Below are 24,165 nucleotides of genomic sequence, written 5' to 3'. Positions count from 1 at the left end.
AATGTTTGTCAAAAGTCTTTTATAAAAAAATTTTTGTTACTGGACTTTAAAGGTTGTTTACGGCATGTTTATTAATTTATACTTAGATGAAAAACAGCAGTACTATGAAATTTCCAATTTTTAATTTTGTAATTTTAATGTTTAATAATAATAATTATTATTATAATTTAAATACAAAATTTTTGCTGTTTTTCATAGTTACCTGTACTTTCAAGAATTTTATATCTTGCGTAATGCAGGATTTGATTAATGCATAATTTTGTAATCTTGACAAATTTATTAAATTAGTTGAAATGTTCAAGTGATAGTGGGTGATGCTGTTAAAATTATAGATGAATGGTAGATTACATGTGTTCCAAAGCATGCTGCAGTGTTTTGATAAAACAGCAAACTTTTTCTTTACTATTTAGTGTTGCATATTTTAAACTAGAAAAATATTTCAATTTAATTTGTATCTGTTATAATAGAGACTTCAAAAATAAAGGAAAATCTTCATTAATCAAAAATAAACAACTAAACAATTTGCAATGTACAAGAGTTGGAATTTTAATAGTGGCAACTCTGAAATTACAATCTGTACAAAAGACATACATTTCAAATTTTCACTATTCGTCAATGTAGTTTACCAGAATTGTGTAAGATCTGTTGCAGTTGTCACTTTGAGCAGTCCAGTCAGGCACAACCATGTGATTTTTCTCAAACCATGTCATCGTAGACCTTGCTCTATGGGCTGGAGCATTATCATGCTGGAACAGAAAAGACCCAGTTAAAAACTGCTGCCACATTGTGGTATAATAGTCTGGTCATCCATCACATATACACTAATATCAAATTTACATAAGGAACTGTCCAAAAATTTATATTCCATTAAATAAGTTTTTAAATCTACCTGTAACTGAATTCTCCAATGTTGTACAAATTCATCCCAAATTATCCAAAAGATTAGATTTTGATCAAACCTATACCTATAAATAATAGATTAAATAGGATAGTTTTCTACAATCTCAAAGTATCCATTATTGCCACTATAAATCTTTCATGTTTACATACTATTTTAGGTAAATTAAACGTTACTATTAATTTATTTTATTTTATAGAATACAAAAAGCCTCAGCACAAATGGAGGATTTCTTGCATTTAGATTATAGAAAATACAAATTATACTGACAAAAACGTCTTTATAACAACAAATACATTTTTAAATATTTTTCTGTTTGTACTATTTTTAGGTATTTTATTTTTAGCTATCTTTTATAATCTCTGCTTTGGTTTTTATCTAGACTAGTACAAGTCAGCTTAGTTCAACACCAGAGCGACAGCCACAAAATCAACAACATACACTTTATGGACAGCCACAGGTAACATCTTCAACACATCCCTCTCCAATGATTCCAGGTCATTTGAGAAATATATTACAAGCAGCACCTTTATCAACACAGTTCAGTCGATCAAATGTTTCTAATGTTGGACAGTCTCTTACACCTGTTACAACTCAAACGTCTTTCTCCAATCCAACTTCAACTGTACAGAAACAACTTCAAAGTAGTGTTCGTCAACCTGTTCAACAGTCTCCAGTATATCAACCTGTGACTTTACCTAGAAATCCAAATATAACGATATCACCAGTCACTATGTCACCAAATAAACAAAAGTAAGTTATAAAGAATTTCTCTCATTCTTCGTGTATAATGTAATTGAATTAATTTATTTAAAAAAGTAGAGAGTAAGGAAACTTCAGTTTTTTTCCCTAATCTCGTTATTCATGGCTTTAGTAAAATCAAAGTTTCATATTTATTGAAAATAAAAATTTGATTATACAATAATAATTGATATTTTAGCATTTTTATTTTTGACTAAATATTTGATATTGGATTAATTGTAACATTAACTTTTAATTATAGAAACTGCTATATATTTAAATACTGTTTGCACAAAGTTTTTATTTATAAATAAAAAATTAAATTTTAATTCCTCCTAATGCATTTTAACTGTTATGTATCTTTCATGTTTACATACTATTTTTAATTTCAAAATTTCATAAAAATGTATTTATTACAAATGCATTTTTTAGATGTTTGTTTTTTATAAAGACTTTTCAATCATTTTGTATATAAATGGATCAAAAAGTAAATTTACAATCGTGTTGTTTAAGATATCATTGAAATTTCAAATGTTATTGATACACATAATAATAAATTCTAGTGTTCATAGTCATCTGGTTTAAGGTATATGCACAGAAAGAGATCAGTTGAAAAAGTTTGAGTCTAATAATCTGTTAAAAAATTGTCTGTTAATAAAATGCTAACATGTATCTACCAAATAAAAAAAAAAAGATATAAAAGTCATCATAAGAAAATGTTTTCATAATATAGTAGTGTAATATATGGTTAGCCATTGTTGTTGAGAAATATCACATAACTTGCTGCAAAAGTTTTTTTTTGAAAAATATTGAATCATTTCTTAGTTTAAACTTGATGCAATTTTCATCTTGAAGGAGCACTTGTTGGGATTTTTCCATCTGAGATGAAAATGAAAATATTCTAGTAACATTATAACATTGTAATAACAATAGATACATATATTGTGTCCAGTGTTGACATTCTTCTCACAAATTGTGGCAAGTGCTTCAACCACTTGTTGAAAAATAATGTTGAAACCTTTGGTTTATGGATATTGTGAATTTATTTTTTGATCACTTTGCATGTTATGACCTGTCATGTATCTGATAATGTGTCTCCATTTGGAACAATTTTACAGTAAAGGCAGAAGAAAGTTTGAGACCATATAAAAGAAATCAATTTTGTTACTATAGAAAAATATTAGGTTACTATATTACTATAGGTATACTATGTTACTATAGAAAAATATTAGGTTAATGTAACTTCTCTTTGTAGGAGTTTTCATTGAAAATCTTTATTTCTGTAATTTCACTCATCAGTTAGAAGAAAAGTGACATATGACCTTATGGCACAGACCCGAGAATATATAATAATAATTTATTTTACACTGAATTTTGGAAAAGTTGTTAGGCAGTTTATTTCCGTTCCCATTACACAAGCTCAAAACAAAGATTAAAAAAAAAAAACAATAAAACAAAAAAGTTATAACATGATACATAAAATATATTTTTGACTTACAACAAAAAATTCTGGAGTCAAGAAATATTTTTTACTTATTGTCTATAAACAAGTAAACAAAGTATCAAACTATAAAAAAGAAAAATTGTATTGTAGCACTTCTGATGGATATTTATCAGCTTAAGGGTTTATGCAAATTAGTATGTAACAACAACTGCTATCTTAATATTATCAAGTTTTAGAACTGAATTATATTTTATTCAACTATGTAAAATCTATTTTTAAGAATTCTTTGAACATTTTGAAGAAAATTTTAACTTAGATTTTATGTCACCAAATTGTTAATTTTATATAGTAATTGTAAATTTGTTATATGTAATATTTTTTCTTATAAATATAAAATATATTTTATTAGACATTATTTATAAAATGTTTAATATATAAAAAACTGTTTGATATATTTTTTGACAGTGTTCGAAGTATTAGGCCTGCAGCTCCAAGATTACAGGTAACTGCAATAGCAACACAATCTAATCCCATAAATTCATCAACCCAGCTGCAGAAAGTACCTCCTAGTTATGCTGTTTTACAACCTGTACAACAAAGACCACAAGTAATAGTGATAGACAGTGATGCCAGTTCATCAAATAAAGTTTTGACAATGTCAAATACACCTAAACTAAGTCATTATCCTTTAGTAAATAGTTCTGTTGGTAATATAGCATCTTCAGCAGTTAATAATGCTACAATAAATCAGATAAACAATCAGGGTAGTAATGGTAAGTATATTATAACTTTTAATTAAAATAAATAGCTGATTACAAATTTTCATGTGTAGAAATGTTTGTGTCAATATTATAAATAATATAGGATACATTTGTAAAGTCAAATAAGTTAAGTAAGAATGATGCCATTATTATAATTCCTTTTGTCTGACATCTGTACTAATTCATTTACAAAATGGTTTTATCCAAAGCTGAATATTTCTTGTAAATATTTCTAGTCCAGTCATATTTGAAATGTTTTTCTCAGATTTCTTTATATGGACAGTTACTTGTCATTTCACCATTAGTATACTTGAATGAATATTGCCAGAAAATGACAGACCATTTTTTCATGAAGTAAACAAACTTGACAAAGGAAGAAATTAGTCATTATTGAGCATGCACACTGAGTAGAACTAGTACTTTCATAATTTTGTCACTTGTTTAACTTCATAATGGAACTGATGGTTACCAATATCAATTGTTATACTGATTATACAGTTATTATACTGATTTGTAAATCAGTATAATAACTGTATAATAACTATGTATATTAGATTAATTTTTTCTGTATGAAAGAGTAAAAGGCTGATTTTTTTTTTTTTTTTTTCTTCTTCTTCTTCTGAAAAATCTAAATTAATCAGTTTAATAAAATTATTATTTTTAAATACATCAGATTTGCTGATCTGACCAGAAATCTGCACAGGAGGGTGCCAGATTACTGAGTGTATAGGCCTAAAGTCAATGAATAATGTAGCCATTGCTCTTTTTGGAGACAGGAGGGAAAATATGGCAAACTGACATGCAGTACTGAACAACAAAAATAGAAATACAGGATGTGTGACACAACTAACATGACAGGAAATGCATAGGTAATCATACTGTGGAGATTTACCAGATAATTGACAGGCTGGATTAGCAAGAGTATATGTTATTTAAATACATATTTAATATGATTATATCTAAAAAGTGGCAATGTTTTAATTCAAAATTTTTTGGCATTTAATTCTAGGCTTCAATTCCTCTCATAGTGTGCAATTAATAAAAATACAATTTATAATAATATAAAGTAGCTATTTTATTTAATATTTCAAATATTCATAACTATTTAAATCCAAGATTTTATAATAATTTTTAACATGTTTTTAAAATAAAAATTAAATATTAATTTTGATCAAAAAATTTACCAGGTTCTTAAAGTTGGTTAAAAAGTTAAAGGGGATGTACTATCTGTCATAGCACCACAGAAGTAATTAGCATCTACAGAAAAGTGACCATGTGCAAAAAAGTTAATTACAAAAAGAAAGAGCATTGTTTAATTAGTACAGAGCAGTACTTGGTTGAACAGAAAAGACTAAGAAAGCATTGGCAAAAAACTGATTTTCAGCAGATAGATCATGACAGCTACAGAAAAAACAGTTGCATGAGATACCACAGTGTTATACTAATTTGGAGTTTGACATATTCTTATTGGCTGTCTGTGGGAGTTTTAAATGATGGGTGGGAACAAAATGAGAATCAGTGTGTGAGGTTGGCAGGTTGATGGCTGTTTTCATGAACAAAGAATATTGCAACATGTTATTTCTGTATGATGAGTGTCAACAGAATGCAAAAAAGTGCAAGGTTATATAGAAAATGTTTTTCCAGTTGTCACCATCCAACTCCACAATCAAAGTTATCTAGTGCCTGTTGGAAACAGGAAGAATTACAGAATATCCTTAGTCAGGACATCTCATTGGTGCCACTGTATGAGTGCATCCTGTGGATGTTTTGGGTTATGTTCTTGCAAATCTGTGAATTAGCATTATTCTGAGCTGTTTTTGTGGATTATTGGCATCACAGATATGGCATTTCTTGAGTGTGAATATAGTGTACACTCCTACAATCATACTCTTGTGCAGCACCTTGTATCTGGAAATCTGTAAAGAAGTCATAACACATTTGAGGATCTCCAGGCATGTGAGCTGTGGTTGTTGGACAATATTCTATGGACTTTTGTGTAGAATAAAAACTGGATGCAATTATGAAGAAAACACAAGAAACAAGAAATTCCAGTGAGAAAGCAATATTTTAATGAGAAAACATGCTTGTAAGATGGTTCATCATTCCTATAATTTATGGCCATAACTTTTCAATTTTCTTTGTATATCTCAAGTTTCTTCAAATACCTGAGATGAACCTTCTTCCTGGTTGGATATATAATATGTAAGTACCTTGTCAAGGAAAACAACTTGAATATTGTCTAAGTGAATTTGCTTAAATGCTGCGATGAAACCCTGTTTAATGGAAATCTTGCGTTCTTTTAATTGAATGTATAATTGCTCCTATGTACTCCTGTTTTTAGCAGACTATTATTCATTATGGAAATAGAGTAAACCCTAGGAAGATGTGTATCATTATCCTAAGGACTGATGAGTCAACATTTACAAAGAGCTGGATCATCAATTGCCAGAACTCCCATCAGTAGGATGTGACAAATTCATATATGAACAAGATGTGCACATCATTAAATATGATCACTTGATTCGTGGTGGGCATGTGACAAACACCAGTAGTTGGATCAGTGTTCATTGAGGAAACTTTAACAGGTCAAAGGAATATCATTCAATCAATCACTTACTGCACTGCATTACAACTCATAGTAAAATTAGTTGACAGTGTAGTAAGTGATTGATTGGATGATATTCCTTTGAAACCCTATGCATGGCAATACATTCAATGTGATAGAGTCTGTCTTACAAAACTCTTGCAGTTTGCTGTTCTTATCACACACATTTAGCAATAGTAATTGGGTATGGCAATTGTTTTGGAATGGCTACCACAGGCTGACTTAACACTTCTTTTGAGGGATTTATGAGTGCATTAATGAGAGGATTGTCTGGTTCAGGGGTTGACACCCTAAGGCTTGTGTGCCAAACATGGCACATGGGACATTTTCAGTGGCACATTGATTGAATAGAAAGGTAGTAAAAATTATATTTTAATTGCTAATTACATATTTTAAATGGAAACCATAGTTTAGTATAGGCTGTGGTATAAATTTAAAACAAATCTCTTGCTTGTATATGTATTACAGTACATGCATACATGCTCTGTGTCACCATCTACACGTGCATGCACCTCACATGTAAGAACATAATTCATTTTACAACAATTTTTAAAGGCCAAGTTGTTAACGAAATTGGTAGACTCATATCAGCACCTGAAATAACACTATAATTTAGGTTTGGCACAACAGCATTGAAAGGTTGCTGTCCCTTGTTCTGGTTGATAATGAAGTAGGGTGTATTGTACAAAGGACAAAGGTGACTATGTTATATTCTCCAGTTGAATCCATCTTTCTCTTCAATTATACTGATTTCTGGATTGTTCTGTTAGGTCATATAAATGTTTTTGTGTAGGTATGTGATGGATGTTCACGGCCATAAGTTGGCAGGTGTGGGTTTGATGGAGGAAATTACAGTGGTGAGCCTCATTGAACTATGTGGTACAATGAACTTGTTCATATCCAACATGTTATTTCCACACAAAGCGATTCATATTTATACATGGAAGATGAGAAGTCAGAGATGACAACTAATATGGATTTTTCACAGTTTCTACAGAAGTTGTGTGGAAATTATGGACTTACAGATAACACTTTATAAAAGATCATTCCATAGTTTATATTCTGGAATAAGTTTGTATTAGTGTAGTTATTTGAGACAAAGTGCAACTAATGTCTATACATGTGTCTGCATAGAATCACCAGCATGACAAATCTTAATCAGTGCATTGATACCAATAACATGGAATGTATAGATATGAATACTTCTGGTTTGCAAGTGGCTGATGGTCTGTCTAAAAATTGTTCCTATGCACAACTGAGTTGCATCATTGTTTTTTTAACCCAGGAAATTCTTTTCATCCTGGGAAATCCTGCAAGTTTCTTAACTTTTCACTTTTTTCTTATTTTAAGGTTGAGGAAATTTTGCCAATAGAAAGTATAATTAACTCATAAACTGTCAGAATAGGTTTGTATTTATTAGTTTTAAACATATTTATTAGCTTTTTAAATTTTTGCTTGTTATGGCATGTCACAAATGGTCAATAATCAATACGTGGCTTTATTTGTGGCAGGACTCTCAAAATTCTTTACTTGTCAGAACCTGTAATATCTAGAATAATTGTGCTTATGCTATCTTAAATTTTAACCATGCCCAGTAGCTTCAATAACTGCGTAACACCAGGTGTGCAAATTGGGCAAGGTTACAAACGAGTACGAAGTCTGCAAGTATAAAGTTTTTCTTCATAAACCTGATTATTAAAGACAAACAGCTGAATTATTGGGTTATGATGTTTCTATTAAAGCAGTCAAGATAGACAAATCAAGAATACTAGAGAGCAAAAGTACTACAATCTCGAAAATGAACTAGAAATCTTCCAGGCTACATGTGAAAAACACGTAACATCTGTCTTCTCTTAAATACATTAAACATGATTCCAATCACATCAATTGAATTGGAAAGGGGATTCTCGGTAGCAAGACTTTTCATTACTAAAATAAGAATTAGATTGAGTGATCGGAGTATTGACCATTTTTGCTTTTTTAAAATCCTTTTATAAAAATTTACAATAATACTTTGTATTATGTTTTATTTAAATCACAAAAATTACCTTTTAAGTTCATTTTTTTTTAAATTTTCAACTCTTCAAAGCATTTTTATTGTTGTTGTTGTATGTAGTTTCCAGCTAACTTTAATATATTTTTTCTATTTGTGAAAATTTCTATGTAATTCAAAGGTAATTTTTAATATATATCTTACATAGCATTATTAATATGATTTTGGAGATTGCAGAACGTATTAAATTACTTCAAAAATAAAAAAATAATTATATCATTTGATTTCAAGATATTTTGTATATCTTAAAAATAATTAATTCTATCCCGGGATTTCCCAGGATCCCTGGCAACAGTTCACTTTTATCCCGGAATCCCGGGACAAGCAAAAGAGTGGGAAATGAGAAACACTAATTCTGATTGTCTTAGGTAATGTGGACGAATGCAACCTTGGATAACTAACTGAACTCTGATAGAATGCACAGCCTTGACCATTTTGGATTAAAAATTATAGATATAAAAGATATGGTATATCACTTTTAAACCTCTTTTTATACCTTAGCACATTCAATTGTGTGTAAGAACAATAATTTTTATATTACTTATTATACAGCTGATAGGTACGGTACAATAGATTTTATTGTAATTACATTTTAATATGAATGATTTGTCACACATTGAAGTTAAATGACAAAAGGTAACAGAAACAAATCATTGTGTAACATTACCATTTTGAATTTTTTTATTGAATTACAATATAAGAAAAGTAGTATATTCACTTGGAGGTTTACCTCAGACAATGTGGAACTTTAGATAATTGCGGTTCATCTGTATAATTAATTATAAATCAAAAAATTTTATCTGACCAGTTATTCAGTATTAACCAACTCTATTTATATTCTTCCTTGAATGCTTAACAAAAAATTATTACTATCAAGTGTATTTATTGTCTCTGAGGGATAATACATTTGGTGATGTTGATTTTATTATATTTAAATTTGGAAATGTGAAGAATAGGGTGTGAGAATAGAACGATGCATGTGTTCTATAAATTATGAGTATGTTTTATAAAAGAATATTACTATGTCAGTTATACTTATCAGAAAGGAAACAACAACTAAATGAAACTCCATATTGTGTATAGGCATATAAACAAAATATTTTACCATTGAAAGAAATAGGAATGTTTTAAGACCAGTGTAAAATGATATAAAACTGAAAGACATATTAATGTATATCTTTCAGCTTTTTTGGCACACTGTTTATATATTTTATAATATGTTAATGTGTTTGAATTTCAAATCCATGATCATCTATCTGTCTGTATGTTCCTTCATCCGTCTTTCTTTAATCTCAAAAACAGAATTAGATACATGAAAGTCAAGACTGATATAGAAAGCTTAGAAGCAGGAGGCCCTGATTAAGTATCGTATATTTCTGCAGATAAGACGATAGTTGTATCATAAAAAAAGGCCCCCAAAATCTGGGGTCGTCTTATAGAACAGATACAAATTTATATAAATTAAAACCATTATAAAAAAAACAGACAAATCGTAATTATTTACTAGTAGAGAGTAGGGTATGTCCACAAAATAGCCCATACTACGTTTTTGTGAATAGTCAACGTCATTACCTGAATGCCAGAATCAGTGCAAATGTTTGCAACAATCACAAGGCATTGCTGCCAGATGCAAGAAAATAAAATTTGTTCATTCAAAAAATAACGAATAGGACATAATTCCATATACGCTATAACAGTATTATTATCCAGATGATGATTGCTGATCTAAACTAAATTCATAAGCTGTTGATAGTTTGGGGGTCATCTTATAGGACAGATATATGCTAAACTATAAAACTTTGATGAAAATTCACACTTCATTTTATCTGAAGGTCATCTTATCTGTGGAAATATACAGTATGAAAACAAAACACCTTGGTATTTCCAGCAAACAAGTAAAATTTAATAAAATAAAAACGTTTTCGACTATTTTTAATAGTCCTCTTCAGTTAGACTCTTTAAATTGAAAATGGAACATAAAATAGAATGCTTCTTTAAAAAGAATTAGAACAAAAATAGAATGCCAGCAATAACATCATTTAAATTTAAAATAATAAAATAAAAATAACATGAAATAAAAGTAACGTAAAAATAGTACAAATTAAACAGTAAAATAAAACAAATTATTAATATAATTAATTGTTGTAGTAAAAAGATTTCCTTGCACTAGAAAGACTATCAGCATCTCTATGGTTGATGAAACTTTTGGTATTATGCGCCTTGTAAATCTCGAGTTTTTCAATGTATTTAATAAGATGTTTGTTAGTGGCAGTCTTAATTATGGAAGCTTTATCCCAATAAATATTGATATCTTGTTCTTTTGCGAAGGCTGCCAGTACAGTACTGCCCAAGTGTTTAGTAATTGAATATTTATGCTCCTGCAACCTCTGTTTTAAAGACCTCATGGTAGCACCAACATAAACTAACTCTGAATTAAAACAGCAGTCAGTTAATGGGATTGAATATACTCCTGATGTGTTGTTTTGATTTAGTTTCAACTTATCGTTCCGTAGAATTCTGTAAATCGTAGGATTATGTTGATAGATCATTTTAACATTGTTCTTGCGAGCTATTTTCTTAAAGATGGAATGTAGGAAAGGAATATAATTGAGAACTACCTTTCGGTCTTGGTTGGTGGTAGAAGGATGTTTATTTGTTGGATTACAAAATTTACCAATAAGAGCATTAATCTCCTGTAAATGATATCCCTGTTGTACAGCTATTGTGCGTATGTAATTTAGCTCTGTATATGTGTCATAAATGCTTATACAGTGGGTATAGGCCCGCTTTATCCAAGATCTAAAGGCTGCATGTTTAAAGTTGCTGGGATCGAATGAATTCTTTGGAATAATAATAGGTAGATAGCTAGGCTTTCGATAAATGTTCGTTCGTATTTCACCAAATTTACAAGTGATGGATAGATCCAGGAGGTTTACATTCAGGTTACTTTTTTGTTCCAATGATAGTGTCAAACCATATGGGTTGTTATTCATTTTGTTAAGGAACTCGCTAGCGTTATTAATATTCCTCCAAATGATGAACACATCATCCACATATCTTGCATATAAAATTATGTCGTTGTTGAAGATAGGCAGTACTTTATTTTCTAAACGTCGTAATACTAGTTCACATAATACTGGGGATATTGGGCTCCCCATTGGAACTCCTCGTTGTTGTAAATATGTGTTGCCTTCAAATGCAAAAAACAAAGTATAACAAATTAGGTGTGCGAGTTCTAATATGTGTTCATGAAATTTTGTAGCATTATTAACATTCATAAAAAGGAAATCTCTTATCTCGCAAAAACAAGGTGGTAATTTTATAGATGGAAATAATGATTTAAAATCCATTACGGTCATAAATTCATTGTCTTCTAGGCTAATATTTCTGAGCTTATCCACCAGTTGAACAGAGTTATTAATAGCATACGGGTGATCTTGAAGTCGTGGTTGGATAAATCTAACAAGTTGTTTCTCAAGTTCAAACGTAGGGGAGCCACATTTTTCTATAACAGGGCGTATCTGACAGTTAGGTTTATGGGTTTTGCCAAAGGCTAAGATTCTCAGTGTTCTTGGTACTTGTACGACAGAGTTATGCATACGTAACTTGCAAGCTAAGGGAGTTGAAATGAATTTTTTAACTCTCTGTTGTAGTGATTCTAAATATTTGTCAGGAGCACGTTGGCATTCGGTGTCCCTGATGTAATCCTACAGTTTATGGTTGTAGGAATTTCTTTTAAGGAGCACTACTCCTTTGGACTTATCAGCCTTGATAAGCACTACCTTATTTGTATGTAGCCATTCTTTGGCGTTTTTAATGCAATTGTGGAAATGTGCGCTCTTGGAAATTCTTTCTTTAGTTGTGTGAAATCTTGTTTTCCATCGTACGTATTCTTGACTAGTAGGATTCATTTCCTTAATAATCATTTCAACATTAGGCACAATGATATCAGGGGTTGGTTGAGGAGCAGGAGCAAACAGTGGTCCATATTTTAACACTTCCAACAGACAATTGGGAGGTGTGATGTTATCCCATGCCGTTATAACGTCGTTATTATGAATGCGTGGTTTGACGTTCTGGTATCGTAATAACCATTTCAGTTTCTTGACATATTTACATTTTAAGTTTTTTTCAACTGAGCAAGCTAAGTTGATAACTTTATGATTAACATCCATAAGGGGAACTGGATCTTGTTTAAATACCAAGGTGTTTTGTTTTCATTCTTTTTATATTCCAGTAAGTGTTTTATTTTGAAATATACAGTATATACAAACTTCTGATGCAAATCAGAAGTCATGTTATTTCAGTTCAAAAATTTTTCCCTGAAAGGTATTAGATCGGGTGGGCAAGCAAGAGTTCAGTGGGAGCCGAAATGTAGGTTTTGCGAAATGCATGAGAGCCGCTGTTCTGCACTGTTGTGGCAGATAAGTATGGTAAGGCGCGCAATTCTATTATATAATATAAATATAATATAAAACAAATAATGAATTTCTTTAATAAACATACTTTCTCAAAATTATAAAAATAAAATTGTAAAAATGATGATAAAAAGCAGAAATTAACACTTTCAGCAAGAGCCGCATTTGCCCATGTCTGTATTAGATAGATGAATGGCATGACTCTGTTAAAGGTAAAGCATGATGTACAAGCCAGTACTAATGAGGTGGAGAGCATGAATTTTATATGAAATATATTAAAAATTGCAGCCCAGCATTGTGAAGATATCACAATTAGGGATTGCAATCCAGCAGTGTTTTGAATCCAGCTGGATTTTTGCTGGATTGAAATCATTCCAGCTGGATCCAGCGCGGATCCAGCGTGGATCCAGCGTGGACGTATTTTTGGTGCAATAGTATTATCTGTCTATCTATCTATCCTTATGTTTTTTTTAATGAAATAAAACATTTTTAAAAATACTTAAGAAGCTTTTATTATTTAGACTGGTCACTATAAATCAGTAAAACTTCTTACACATTTAGGTAGTAAACTTAACTTTGGTTCGGTTTAACGCTTGAGATATAGATAATTAACTTTAAATGTTTAGTTAGATTATAATTATAATGTAATCTTTAAGTTAAATAATAGCAAAGGTAATTCTACTGATTAATTTATATTAATATATTATAATAATGTAAGGACGGATAATCAATGGCTAAGTGGCTATCAGTCTTACCAGTTTTCATATATATAGGCTCTACATATTAGTCTGTAGTTATTTATAAGTATATAAAACTATGTACTGGAAGTAGAATAAGTTAAATAAACTACACCTTTATCAATCTAGAAAAATTTAATAAAATAATAACGTTTTCAATCATTTTTAACGATCTTCCTCGGTTACAAAAAAATAGAACATTAAATATAGAACATAATATGTGTTCGGAATAAATATAAAAATTAACGGAAAACGTCCAAACGGACAAAACATAGATAAATAAACAAAATAAATAGCGGAAAAAATATATACAGGGTGTTTTTTTTAAACTGACGGTACTCAGAAACATCTGTAGAGCAATCTAACAGCCGGACTGTTGCCAAATTTGGGAGAGTGACTAAGGACGACATGGAAAAGAGATTCTGCGAAGAAAAAAGTAATACCTAAATTCGCCGGTAGAGGAGGATTTGGCGCTGTTGTAGCGAAAAAGTTACCAGCACTTCACTGAAGAAAGAGTCATCAGTCGCTTTTTTCCACTTGCATGGCCGTCTCGCTCCCCGGATCTAACCCCATGTTACTTTTTCCTGTGGGTTACTTAAAGTCCAAGGTCTATCTTGTCCCAAACTTGATGACTTTGAAGGACAACATTTCTCGAACTGTGGTGAACATTCCTGCGGACATGTTACGTTCGGCCATAGAAAACACGGTGTTCAGGATGCAATGCCTTTTCCAGCAGGACGGTGATCACATTGAAGAAGAGAGAAGGTTATTTGCTGATTAATTAAACTTTCGTTATTACACTGAAACCTCTGTCTGATTATTCATTCGTGTGTTTGTAAATTGCAGCTGGATTTTATGCAGATTCTTAGCTGTTTCGCTACAACAGTGCCAAATCCACCCCTACCGGCAAATTTGGGTACTACTTTTTTTTCGCGGAATCTCTTTCCCATGTCGTCCTTAGTCACTCTCCCAAATTTGGCGACAGTCCGGCTGTTAGATTGCTCTACAGATGTCTCTGAGTACCGTCAGTTAAAAAAAAACACCCTGTACAGTAATACCTCGACTTACGCGAACCCGGAGTTACGCGATTTTCAAATCTCGACAATTCGTCTTTTGTTTGAGTGCCACGCAACCCTTGATTACTCACTCCCCCCCAAACTATTGTTCAGCTTACAGGTTCGGACGTGTCGCACGGAATCGGCGCATAGCTACAATTTATTTTGTCTTATTTATTTTTGTTTGTTATATCTACGGAGACTTGAGACTCTACTGTGTCAACCAAACGAAGTAGAACTGATTCTTCTGCATCAAACAAGAAAAGAAAAACTCCATCTTTAATAATGTTAACTTTACATTCCAAAGACTTCGATACAAAAATGAAAATTTGTAAATTGGCAAAACTTGATCCTTTAGACCCAGTTCAATCAGATGATCGAATGACGGTTGGAAACTTGGCAGAAGGCCTCAGTTTAATTAAAAAGAGGTTACAAATTTTACAAAATATAGACTCCAACAAAGAGCGCATTTCTTCTACAAAACGAGAAATAAAAAAATTATTAGCATGCTACGAGGAAATTTTGCGGGAGAAAAAAAACTTTGAGCCGTCAGACGAATTTGTTAGATTTTAGGAAGCCTTCTATAACAAAATAACTTCGATTTACGATTTTAATAATATAATTTGTTATACATATGTATTATCTAAGATTTTATTAAACATTTTTTTCTAAATTGTGTTTTCTTTAGTCTCTGGCCCCAATTAAAAATAATTTGTGTGTATTTATATGCGAAGTTATACCCCGACTTACGCGGTTATCGCTCGGTCCCACCTATCGCGTAAGTTCGGGGTATTACTGTATATAAGATAGAACAACGAAACCAGCATTGTCCGTTAGTAACATTAATTAATGTAAAAGGATCTCCACATGGTATACAATGAGTCCGCATCTCTATGGTTCAAACAACCAGTTGTCATGTGCGCCTTGCAGATTTTTAATCTCTCAAGATGTTTGACCGTTTGCCTATTCGTCGTCGTTTTTATAATTGCCACTTGATCCCATTGGACGTTAACATCCTTCTGTCTTGCGTATGATGTCAGCGCAGTGTTGTCAAGGTTCTTACTGATTGTATATTTGTGCTCTTGAGCCTTTGTTTTAAACTGCACATCGTTGCACCCACATTAAACAAGCTTGGAATTGAAACGTTAGTTGTGTAAAGGCACCGAATATATACCCGTTGTTGAATTCCGATCCTCTTTCTTTTTAATCGTTTCTTAAAAGTTTGAAAACAATGGGATTACGTCGGTATACAATACGAAAATTACCAGACCTGGCAGTACATCTATGTATCTTGTTTAAAAAAAAAATGGGATGTAATTAACCTCGTTTAGGACTCTGGCGAATTAAATACTTTTTAATTTTAATGTAGTTAAACATAAAAACGAAAAAAAAATTATAGAAATGTGTTAATTTTGAAGAAAAAGCTTCAAAGTACAATTTCCTTTGTCTCGCCTTAGCGCGAAACTTGACACCGATGTGTCATTGTTTACACAGCTGGATGACCTTGAGAACAGCTGGTGTCGTCTTTCGCGGGACATTCTCATGAAACTCTCGGGAGGAGAAGGGTAAAAAGTAGGGTGAATACTAGATGGCGGTATATTTCTAAATATTTTTTTAAAATTACGATTTTAATTGAAATTTCCGACCCCCCTGACTTAATTAAACGTATATATAATAAAATCTATTAATTAAAAAAGTTAAAAATACTATTGGATGCTGTTTTTGACATCAGAAAATAGCTTTAAATAACTTTACCGAAGTAAAATCGACGCACTAGAACTTTAGAAAGATGAATAAAGTTTTATAAAAAAATTCCCATAAAAAAACCATTAAGCGTTAATCGCGTGTCATTAAAGGTTAATTAAACTCGCAATAAAATTTTTTCGCGCGGGTAAAAATTTTTCAAAAAATTTGGAGACTTGGAAAACATCCGAAAAATCAAAAAAAAAAAAAATTTTTTTTAGGGGTCTTAAAGGACCCCATTTTTTGTAACGCTATACAACTTGCCCGAGATATCTCTGGCTAAGGGCTGAAGGCGTTAAGCACTATTCTTTTTATATTTATTCAAAACACATTTTATGTTCTATAGTTAATGTTGTATTTTTTTGTAACTGAGGAAGCTCGTTAAAAGTGATTGAATACGTTATTATTTTATTAAATTTTGCTGGATTGATTAAGGTATAGTTTATTTATAAGTAATTTAATTATTAGTGTTAGTAAAGTAGTGAGTAAATAATTAGTAAGTAATTAGTAGCAGTCTAGTAGTTAGCAAAGCGGCAACGCGACAACGTAGACTTTTGCACAATTATTTAGAAAGTTAGTTGAGTATTTGCGGATCCGCAGCGCTGGATCCAGCACCAAGTGCTGGATCCAGCAGGCCAAAGAATGCGCTGGATCCAGCTGGATTGCTGGATGAGGGATCCAGCAATTGCAATCCCTAATCACAATAAATAATTGCTTGTTTTGAATTTAATGGCTATTTAAGTATAAGACTATATAGGTAAAACTGAAATAATTAGTTTTTTTTCTTAAAATTCATGTATTTTGAATAATTAATTTCAGAATCACTATTATTATTTAATAAATTATGTCTAATGCTAGTTTATTAATTGCTGATTATCTTCTGGTCACTAAAATAACGATGTCCACAAAATCTTTAGACAATTTCAAAAATTTGTAATTGAATGGAAGCAGTATGGATGGATTTAGTTGGGCTATGACAAAATGATTGATACATACTCAATCTGATGAAGACATTGATACACTCAATATCTTCATTAGATATTCTTGGCCTTCCAATTCTTGGTTTATGTAGTACTGTTCCTGTTTCCAAAAACTGCCTTTGCCAATTGCAAATTGACTAACATGTTGGAGGATATTTTCCACATTTAGTTTTGTAATTTCTCTGTGTTTGAATATTTTGTTTTGATAAACCAGAAAATGCATTGTGCTCTTTCTTGTGTAGTAGTCATTTTTGGAAAATTCTAGTTTTTAATTCTTATAATTTTTTAATTGCTCTATGAAACAAAAAACATAACATTAATAAAAACTTTAATAATAACCTATTGATAACATGAAAAAAGAATCTTTTATTATCTGAAATAAATTTTTTAACTTGTGAATCCCTTGTATATAAAATGCATCTAATATTATATTATACTTTTGTTGACTTTGGACATTCTTGTAAACTAGGACTTGTTACACTGAGGGAAGAGAAAAACACAATTTCAAATTAAAACATGTAATGTAATGTAATTCTGTATGCCACTACAATCCAGCATTTCAGGCCAATGCCCCTCCTCAGCAGACATTGCAATTTTATATTTTAATATACCCATAAATTTCTTTCAACATTTTTGGAATAGACTTTTAAACCACTAATTTTTAAATTCTTTCTGTAAAATTTCTTGAATGTTTTCCTGTTTATTACAATGCATTTTCATTCACTTAAACAGCTCTTATTCATTAAATGAATTACCCCATCCCAAGAGAAAATTATCCAGCCAACACCACCTCACTCTACTACAGCTTTAACTCTCTTGAAGTTTCTTGCTAGAGTGTAGTGGCATACAGCATTATATTACATTAAATATGTTTTAATGTGAAATTGTTTCTCTTCCCTCAGTGTAATGAGTCCTAGTTCACAAGAATGTCCAAAGTCAACAAAAGTATAATATAAGTAATTAAGAGCAAGAAGCACACATCAACATGCATCTAATATTGTTTTATTTGTAAAATCATTAGATTATTTAATTTTAAGTTATACAAATTTAGTATTGTTTCAAAACTTATGTTGTTGTTTAATGCAATAAAGTACTAAATATGTTTATATTTTTGATACATTGTTAATTGAGTTTTATTAAAAGCAATTGCATGATGATGGCTTAATTAAAAACAGATGATGATAAACAAATATATTTATTGACAGCTCCAGTTTATTAGAATAACTAAAATATGTTATTTTGTTATAATCTTGAATTAACAATTTTTTGTAATTAATAACAACTTTTATTTTTTCTAATAACAATAATTTTTTTATTTATTATAGCATCACAACCAACCAATATTATTCCTCATGTAAGACCAAATAGATCCTGTGATAATTCTCCCCATCGTACTAATTCTGAAAATACATCTATTTTGCCTTCAAATTTATCAGATGTGCTTGATAAGTAAGAAATTATTTATTTTTAATTGTTGCATTGTATAATTTTAATTAATTTCTTTCATTAATTAAAAATATTTATTCTTTTTGTGATGTATTAAATTTCATACCAGTGATTACATAAAAGTAATACAGTAAGCTCCACTTATTGCAATTGTGGATTAGGTCATCAGTTGGTTAATGCTATCAAAATTAGCAGATCCTAAAGTATTCTTATTCTTAGGTATATGTATATCTTTATGCTTTTTTCTGTTCTAACAGCCTCAACATTTGACTGATAACTTGAAGTCATTATATATATATAATCATAGATATTACATATATATTATTGTTAATATATATGTATATCAAAAAGCATTCAAAATAGATATGCAAAATAGCATATTTATTACAAATCGCAATCATAGTTTAATGTGAGTAGTACAGACCAGAATCCAAGAAGAATAAACTAAAAAACGTGACTGTCAGATGGGCTAGGTGGTAAAGCTGTCAGCCTACAGCTCTGAGGAATTTCAGATCATATCCAGATGAGCAACCCCATGAATTTCTCAGGCTTAGAGCATAAGTGGTGTTATCCATTTATTTCAGACCAATGGCCAAATGGATGACACTACTTAATGCTAGTAATTGGTCTCAGGTTTGTGTCTCACCAACAAGTGGTCATGTGGAGTTTTCTACGTTTACTTGAGTTTTAAGTGTCTAAAACCTAAATAAGGACCAATTTCCCATAGGAAGTTGTCATGGGATGCATCCCTACTTGGCAGGTCACCCACTTGTTACATTGCTATATCCTATCAAACCTATCTTAACTTTTTTTTTCAAAGTTAAAACACTGTCTTTTCATCATCAGTTAAATTTTTCCAACTTTATATAAATAAAATTATAATGCATGATAAATCTTGGACAGTAGAATGCATAATCTGAATATAATCAGGATTTAAATATAATTGAAATTTATTATTTAGTTAATAAATTTAATCAAATGAAAATTATGGAGTGTTTTAACATTAGAAGAAACTAAATAAACTGATCAAGAATAGAAAAGTACAAAATATAATATAATTGTGGATGAAAACTAAATGTAAAAATAAGTTTTGAAAATTCTATTGAAAATACAGAATGAATGAATTAATCCAAAAATACATCATACATTTAAAAAACTAAAAAATGTATTTTTTGAATCCCAATGCAAACAGCCACATTTCTTCTAACTGACAAGGACTAAACAGACAAGAATATCATCCAATATATTTTAATAGCACTTTAGTCCTTGTCAGCCAGAAGAAATCAGGATTCGAAAATTTTTGTTTAGTTTTCTAAATTTACAGTGTATTTCTGGATTAATTAATAATATGATTTGATCCATAATAGTGAGATTTAAAATATTTTGCTAATTCCTATCTAATTTTTTATATTATTGTATAAGAAACACAGTAATAATTTAGTACAGTTCTTAATTTAGTTTCTATAAATACAGTTCTTACTGAATGGTATTAAGGTGTTTTCCTATTTTAACTAATATAACAATAATTTTATTTTTAGGAATTCTGTAACAATAACAAATGTTCAAATTAAACCTGAACCAAAATCTCACTTGGAGCAGTTTTCACCTTGTGCTGCTCGTGGTTCAAAGGAAGTTGAAAAACCAACTGAATCACCAGGAAAAAATGTAAGATAATCATATGAAATGTTTAATCTATATAAGTTTCATTTTATATTAAACATTTACATTTAATGTAAATAAAAACTGATATTGATAAATCATATATGGATTTGTCTAAAACCACCATCTATAAAGTTACTCTGTTAAGTCTCAAAATGAACAGTTCCAATTTGGGCCATATACAAATTAATGATGTTAAAATCACACCTGTACAAAGTCTAAAGCCACATACATTTGCTAGTCCTATTTATAGTATGCAATGTTATATAAAATCACGCTTGATAGTATAAGCAATCAGTATTAAATGCATCAGTTTAAGTTTCTTGTTTAAGACTATATAAATATATTTTATCCATTTTTATTATAAAACCTACATCATTATCTTATGACACCAAAACTAATATTTCAGCACCTATCTCAATCACAGGAACTTGCCCACTTCTGGGCAGCAAATGAATTTAAACTGCCAGTTTCTGAGAGTTTAAATTCATTACTTCAAAACTTCTGCTAATGTTTATAAAATAAGAACAAACATATCTCAAGAACTAGACAATGAATTGTTTGAATTGCTTTGGAAACATAAAAATTTAACAACAATTAGTGAATTTATGATTTTTGAGAAAATAGAAAATGTTCAAAATAACATTTGTTATGGATGAATTCATAGTTTAAGCAGAAATATATCAAACAAATAAAGTGTATGCAAATATTTTTTGTCATCAGTTTAATTTTCAGTTTTATTATTTTAAACATTAAATTCTTAAATTTGTATTTAAACTCAAAAGACAATAATAAAAATATTTTATAGCATCTAAAATTCAAACAATGTGATGATCATGAGAAAATAGAAAAGTTAACTGAAAAGATCTCAAGTTATAAGCCTGGAGATGCTTATAATTTTCAAGTAGTGAAAGCTCAGAAATATTGTTAGCCCAGAAGAAACTAAAACATTATAGTAAAAAATTTTATCTTTGCAAAATCAAAAATATAATTCAAAATAATTGCATTTAGTTTTTAAAGTGAGCATCTACAACAAGTTATTTTACAGTAAACAGTTTCTGTTTTTGTTCATTTTATATAATTTAATGTTTGTTAAATATATTGTGAGAATCTGAAGAGGGGGAGAAATTAAGCAAATCAATTAATTTAGTTAATTAAAGTAATATTCAAATCCGATTCTAATACTCCCTGGTGTTGATGACAGTGGGAAAAACCCACACACATCCTATTTCTTGTGATTTCTTGATAGATAAAACAGATCAACAATTATTACTTAGGTGGTAGGTAACCTAAGTCATGATGAGAACTGTCAAAAATCAAAATTTATGAGGTAATTCGAGCCACGGATAGAAAATGGCAATAAATTCATCAATACATCCGATTTTTGACAGCCTGTATAAACAACACCCAGACCCATTCCAAACGTAGAACACATTAAATAAAATTCACATGAGTCAGTTCTCACATGGGACAAGTATAAAAAGAGGTTGCTTCTGAACATAGGACAATCATTGAAAGAAAAGCATCTAGGCGGGAGACTCTAGTCAGACCTCTGCTCCTACCAAAGGACCTCTCGTAACTTGATCGCCGCTGTATAAGAGGTATTTCCTTAATAGACTGATGTAAACTCTCTCTCGGTAGAATAGCTTATAAGTTAAACTAAGATTAATTTCACTAAACAAAAAGATTGAGGACGGATGACCAGTAATGCGACGGCAGATCTGGAGGATGTTTTCCGTTGATGTCACGTTGTTAACCATCGCAGTAATTCGGAATAATTCTTGAGTCTGTCTTGTACCTTCTGCTTTTGTATAAGATTTTGTGTTTATTAAAATGTTATTCTTATGTTTAAATACATGTTATCCTTGAGTATGGCTGACACCTTATCATGACCTCGCTAGCCCTCCCACACCATCCATTGACACAATGCTGGTAAGAAGGGCCCAAGCTCACTGCTCTTCCCCCTCAGTTCACAATATTATTTTAATTATTATTAAACCCTATTGAATTTTTAAAAAATTTCAGTTACAATCTTGTGATTTTAGCATGGATGTGGAGTCTGTAGATTTTTACACAACTCCGACCAGAAGTGGACTTGTTAACAAAGTAGGCCCGAAAATTTTGACGTTATCACGTGACCTCAGAATATTAGCATCAATAAATATAGTTCTAATAAAGATATAGGAATATTTTAGTTTTGGAGTAAAAAAGTTTCTACATTCTAAGTCAGTGGTTCTCAAAGTGGGTGCTGCAAAATTTTTAAATAATTAAATTTAATTCAATTATTTTAAGTAATTTTAAGTATTGAATTAAATAAATAATTAAAACAATTATAAAAAGTGAATATTGGTTTTTCTACTAATCTTGTTACGTTGCCACTTGTCTCAGTGACTTGGTAATTGGCAACACGTAAATACTAGAAAAAAAACGAACTAGTTACTAGTTGTCTGTTCTTCTGTTCCTGCAGTGAGTAGAAGTGCAATAGAATGCAGTCAGTAGTTGCTTTTTCATTATTGTCTGAATGTATAATAATAATAAAAGTATCATATACAAATATTTTTCTTCTTTACAGCAAGAAAAAATAAATTATTAACTTGTAATTAAATTTTATAATAAAATATTGAAGTTAATTATGTTGTTCAATATCATGAATAATTTTTTCATTAAAAAAAGAAAACATGAAGATTCTAATGTTCAAGAAGTGGTTACTGGTAGCAAAGCTAAGGAATCAATTAGTACTAGTAAATCATCAAAAATTGAGAGCTCTATTAGTGAAGATTTGACTATTTTTAACGTTTAGCAACAAACAAGCACTATTGAAACAAAAGAATCAGAAACAATAAGTTCTCGTAAAAATGTTGCATTAAAAAAGAATGTAAAAACTTACTTATATCAAGACAGTTACCTAAAAATGGGATTTACCTGGTGTGGTGATAAATTCATTCCCAGACCAAAATGTATTGTGTATGGTTTGGTTTTATCAAATGAAGCTAAGGTTTCCAGTGATCACTGTGTAAGAAACCTCTTGAATATTTCAAAGATCTGATAAACTTACAAGAAAAACAAAATAAAAGTTTTGTAAAAAAATATACAATTGCTGACTGTGTTCAAGAGGCCAGTTATTTAGTTGCAGAAATAATCGTGAGAGAAACGAAGCCTCATACTATTGGCGAAAGTTTGATTCGCCTGGCCTGTACAGCAATTGTGAGAACAAGTTTTGGTGCTGAAGCAGAAGAAGATATAAAAAAAAGATTCCTTTGTCAAATGACACTATGAGTAGACATATTAGTGATCTATCAGTTGATATTGAAAAATCAGTTATAAATAAAATAATTGAATTGAAATTATTTAGTTTGCAGTTGGATGAGTCAACTGATATTGGTGGTAAAGCACAATTACTTGCCTTCACTCGATTTATTGAAGATGATGAAATTTTGGAAGAATTTTTATGCTGGAAGGAATTCGAAAAAACTATGATGGGAAAAGATGTTTTTGATATCATGAACACACATTTTAATACAAATGGTCTATCTTGGAAATCTTGCATGAGTGTATGCACAGATGGCACCCCTTCAATGATTGGAACTATAAAAGGATTTGTTTCATATGCTAAAAAGGAAAACGA

At 30.4% G+C, this 24,165-nt stretch overlaps 1 protein-coding gene across 1 annotated transcript in view; it reads left to right on the top strand.

Moving 5' to 3' along the window:
• The window catches only part of bon (tripartite motif-containing protein bonus), a 127,308-nt gene that overhangs the window by 37,834 nt on the left and 65,309 nt on the right, over window positions 1-24,165 (top strand). The window contains exons 6-9 of the mRNA XM_067285159.1: window positions 1,281-1,651; window positions 3,549-3,856; window positions 18,761-18,884; window positions 20,420-20,546. Coding sequence (XP_067141260.1) covers window positions 1,281-1,651; window positions 3,549-3,856; window positions 18,761-18,884; window positions 20,420-20,546 — 930 coding nt within the window. The remainder of the gene's footprint in view (window positions 1-1,280; window positions 1,652-3,548; window positions 3,857-18,760; window positions 18,885-20,419; window positions 20,547-24,165) is intronic.

This window comes from Centruroides vittatus, unplaced genomic scaffold (assembly GCF_030686945.1).
Source record: "Centruroides vittatus isolate TY-2023 unplaced genomic scaffold, ASM3068694v2 contig_1218, whole genome shotgun sequence".
NCBI classification, from domain to species: Eukaryota; Metazoa; Arthropoda; class Arachnida; order Scorpiones; family Buthidae; genus Centruroides; species Centruroides vittatus.
The sequence above is the reverse complement of the archived record's forward strand: the minus strand, read 5'-3'. Positions and strand labels throughout refer to the sequence as shown.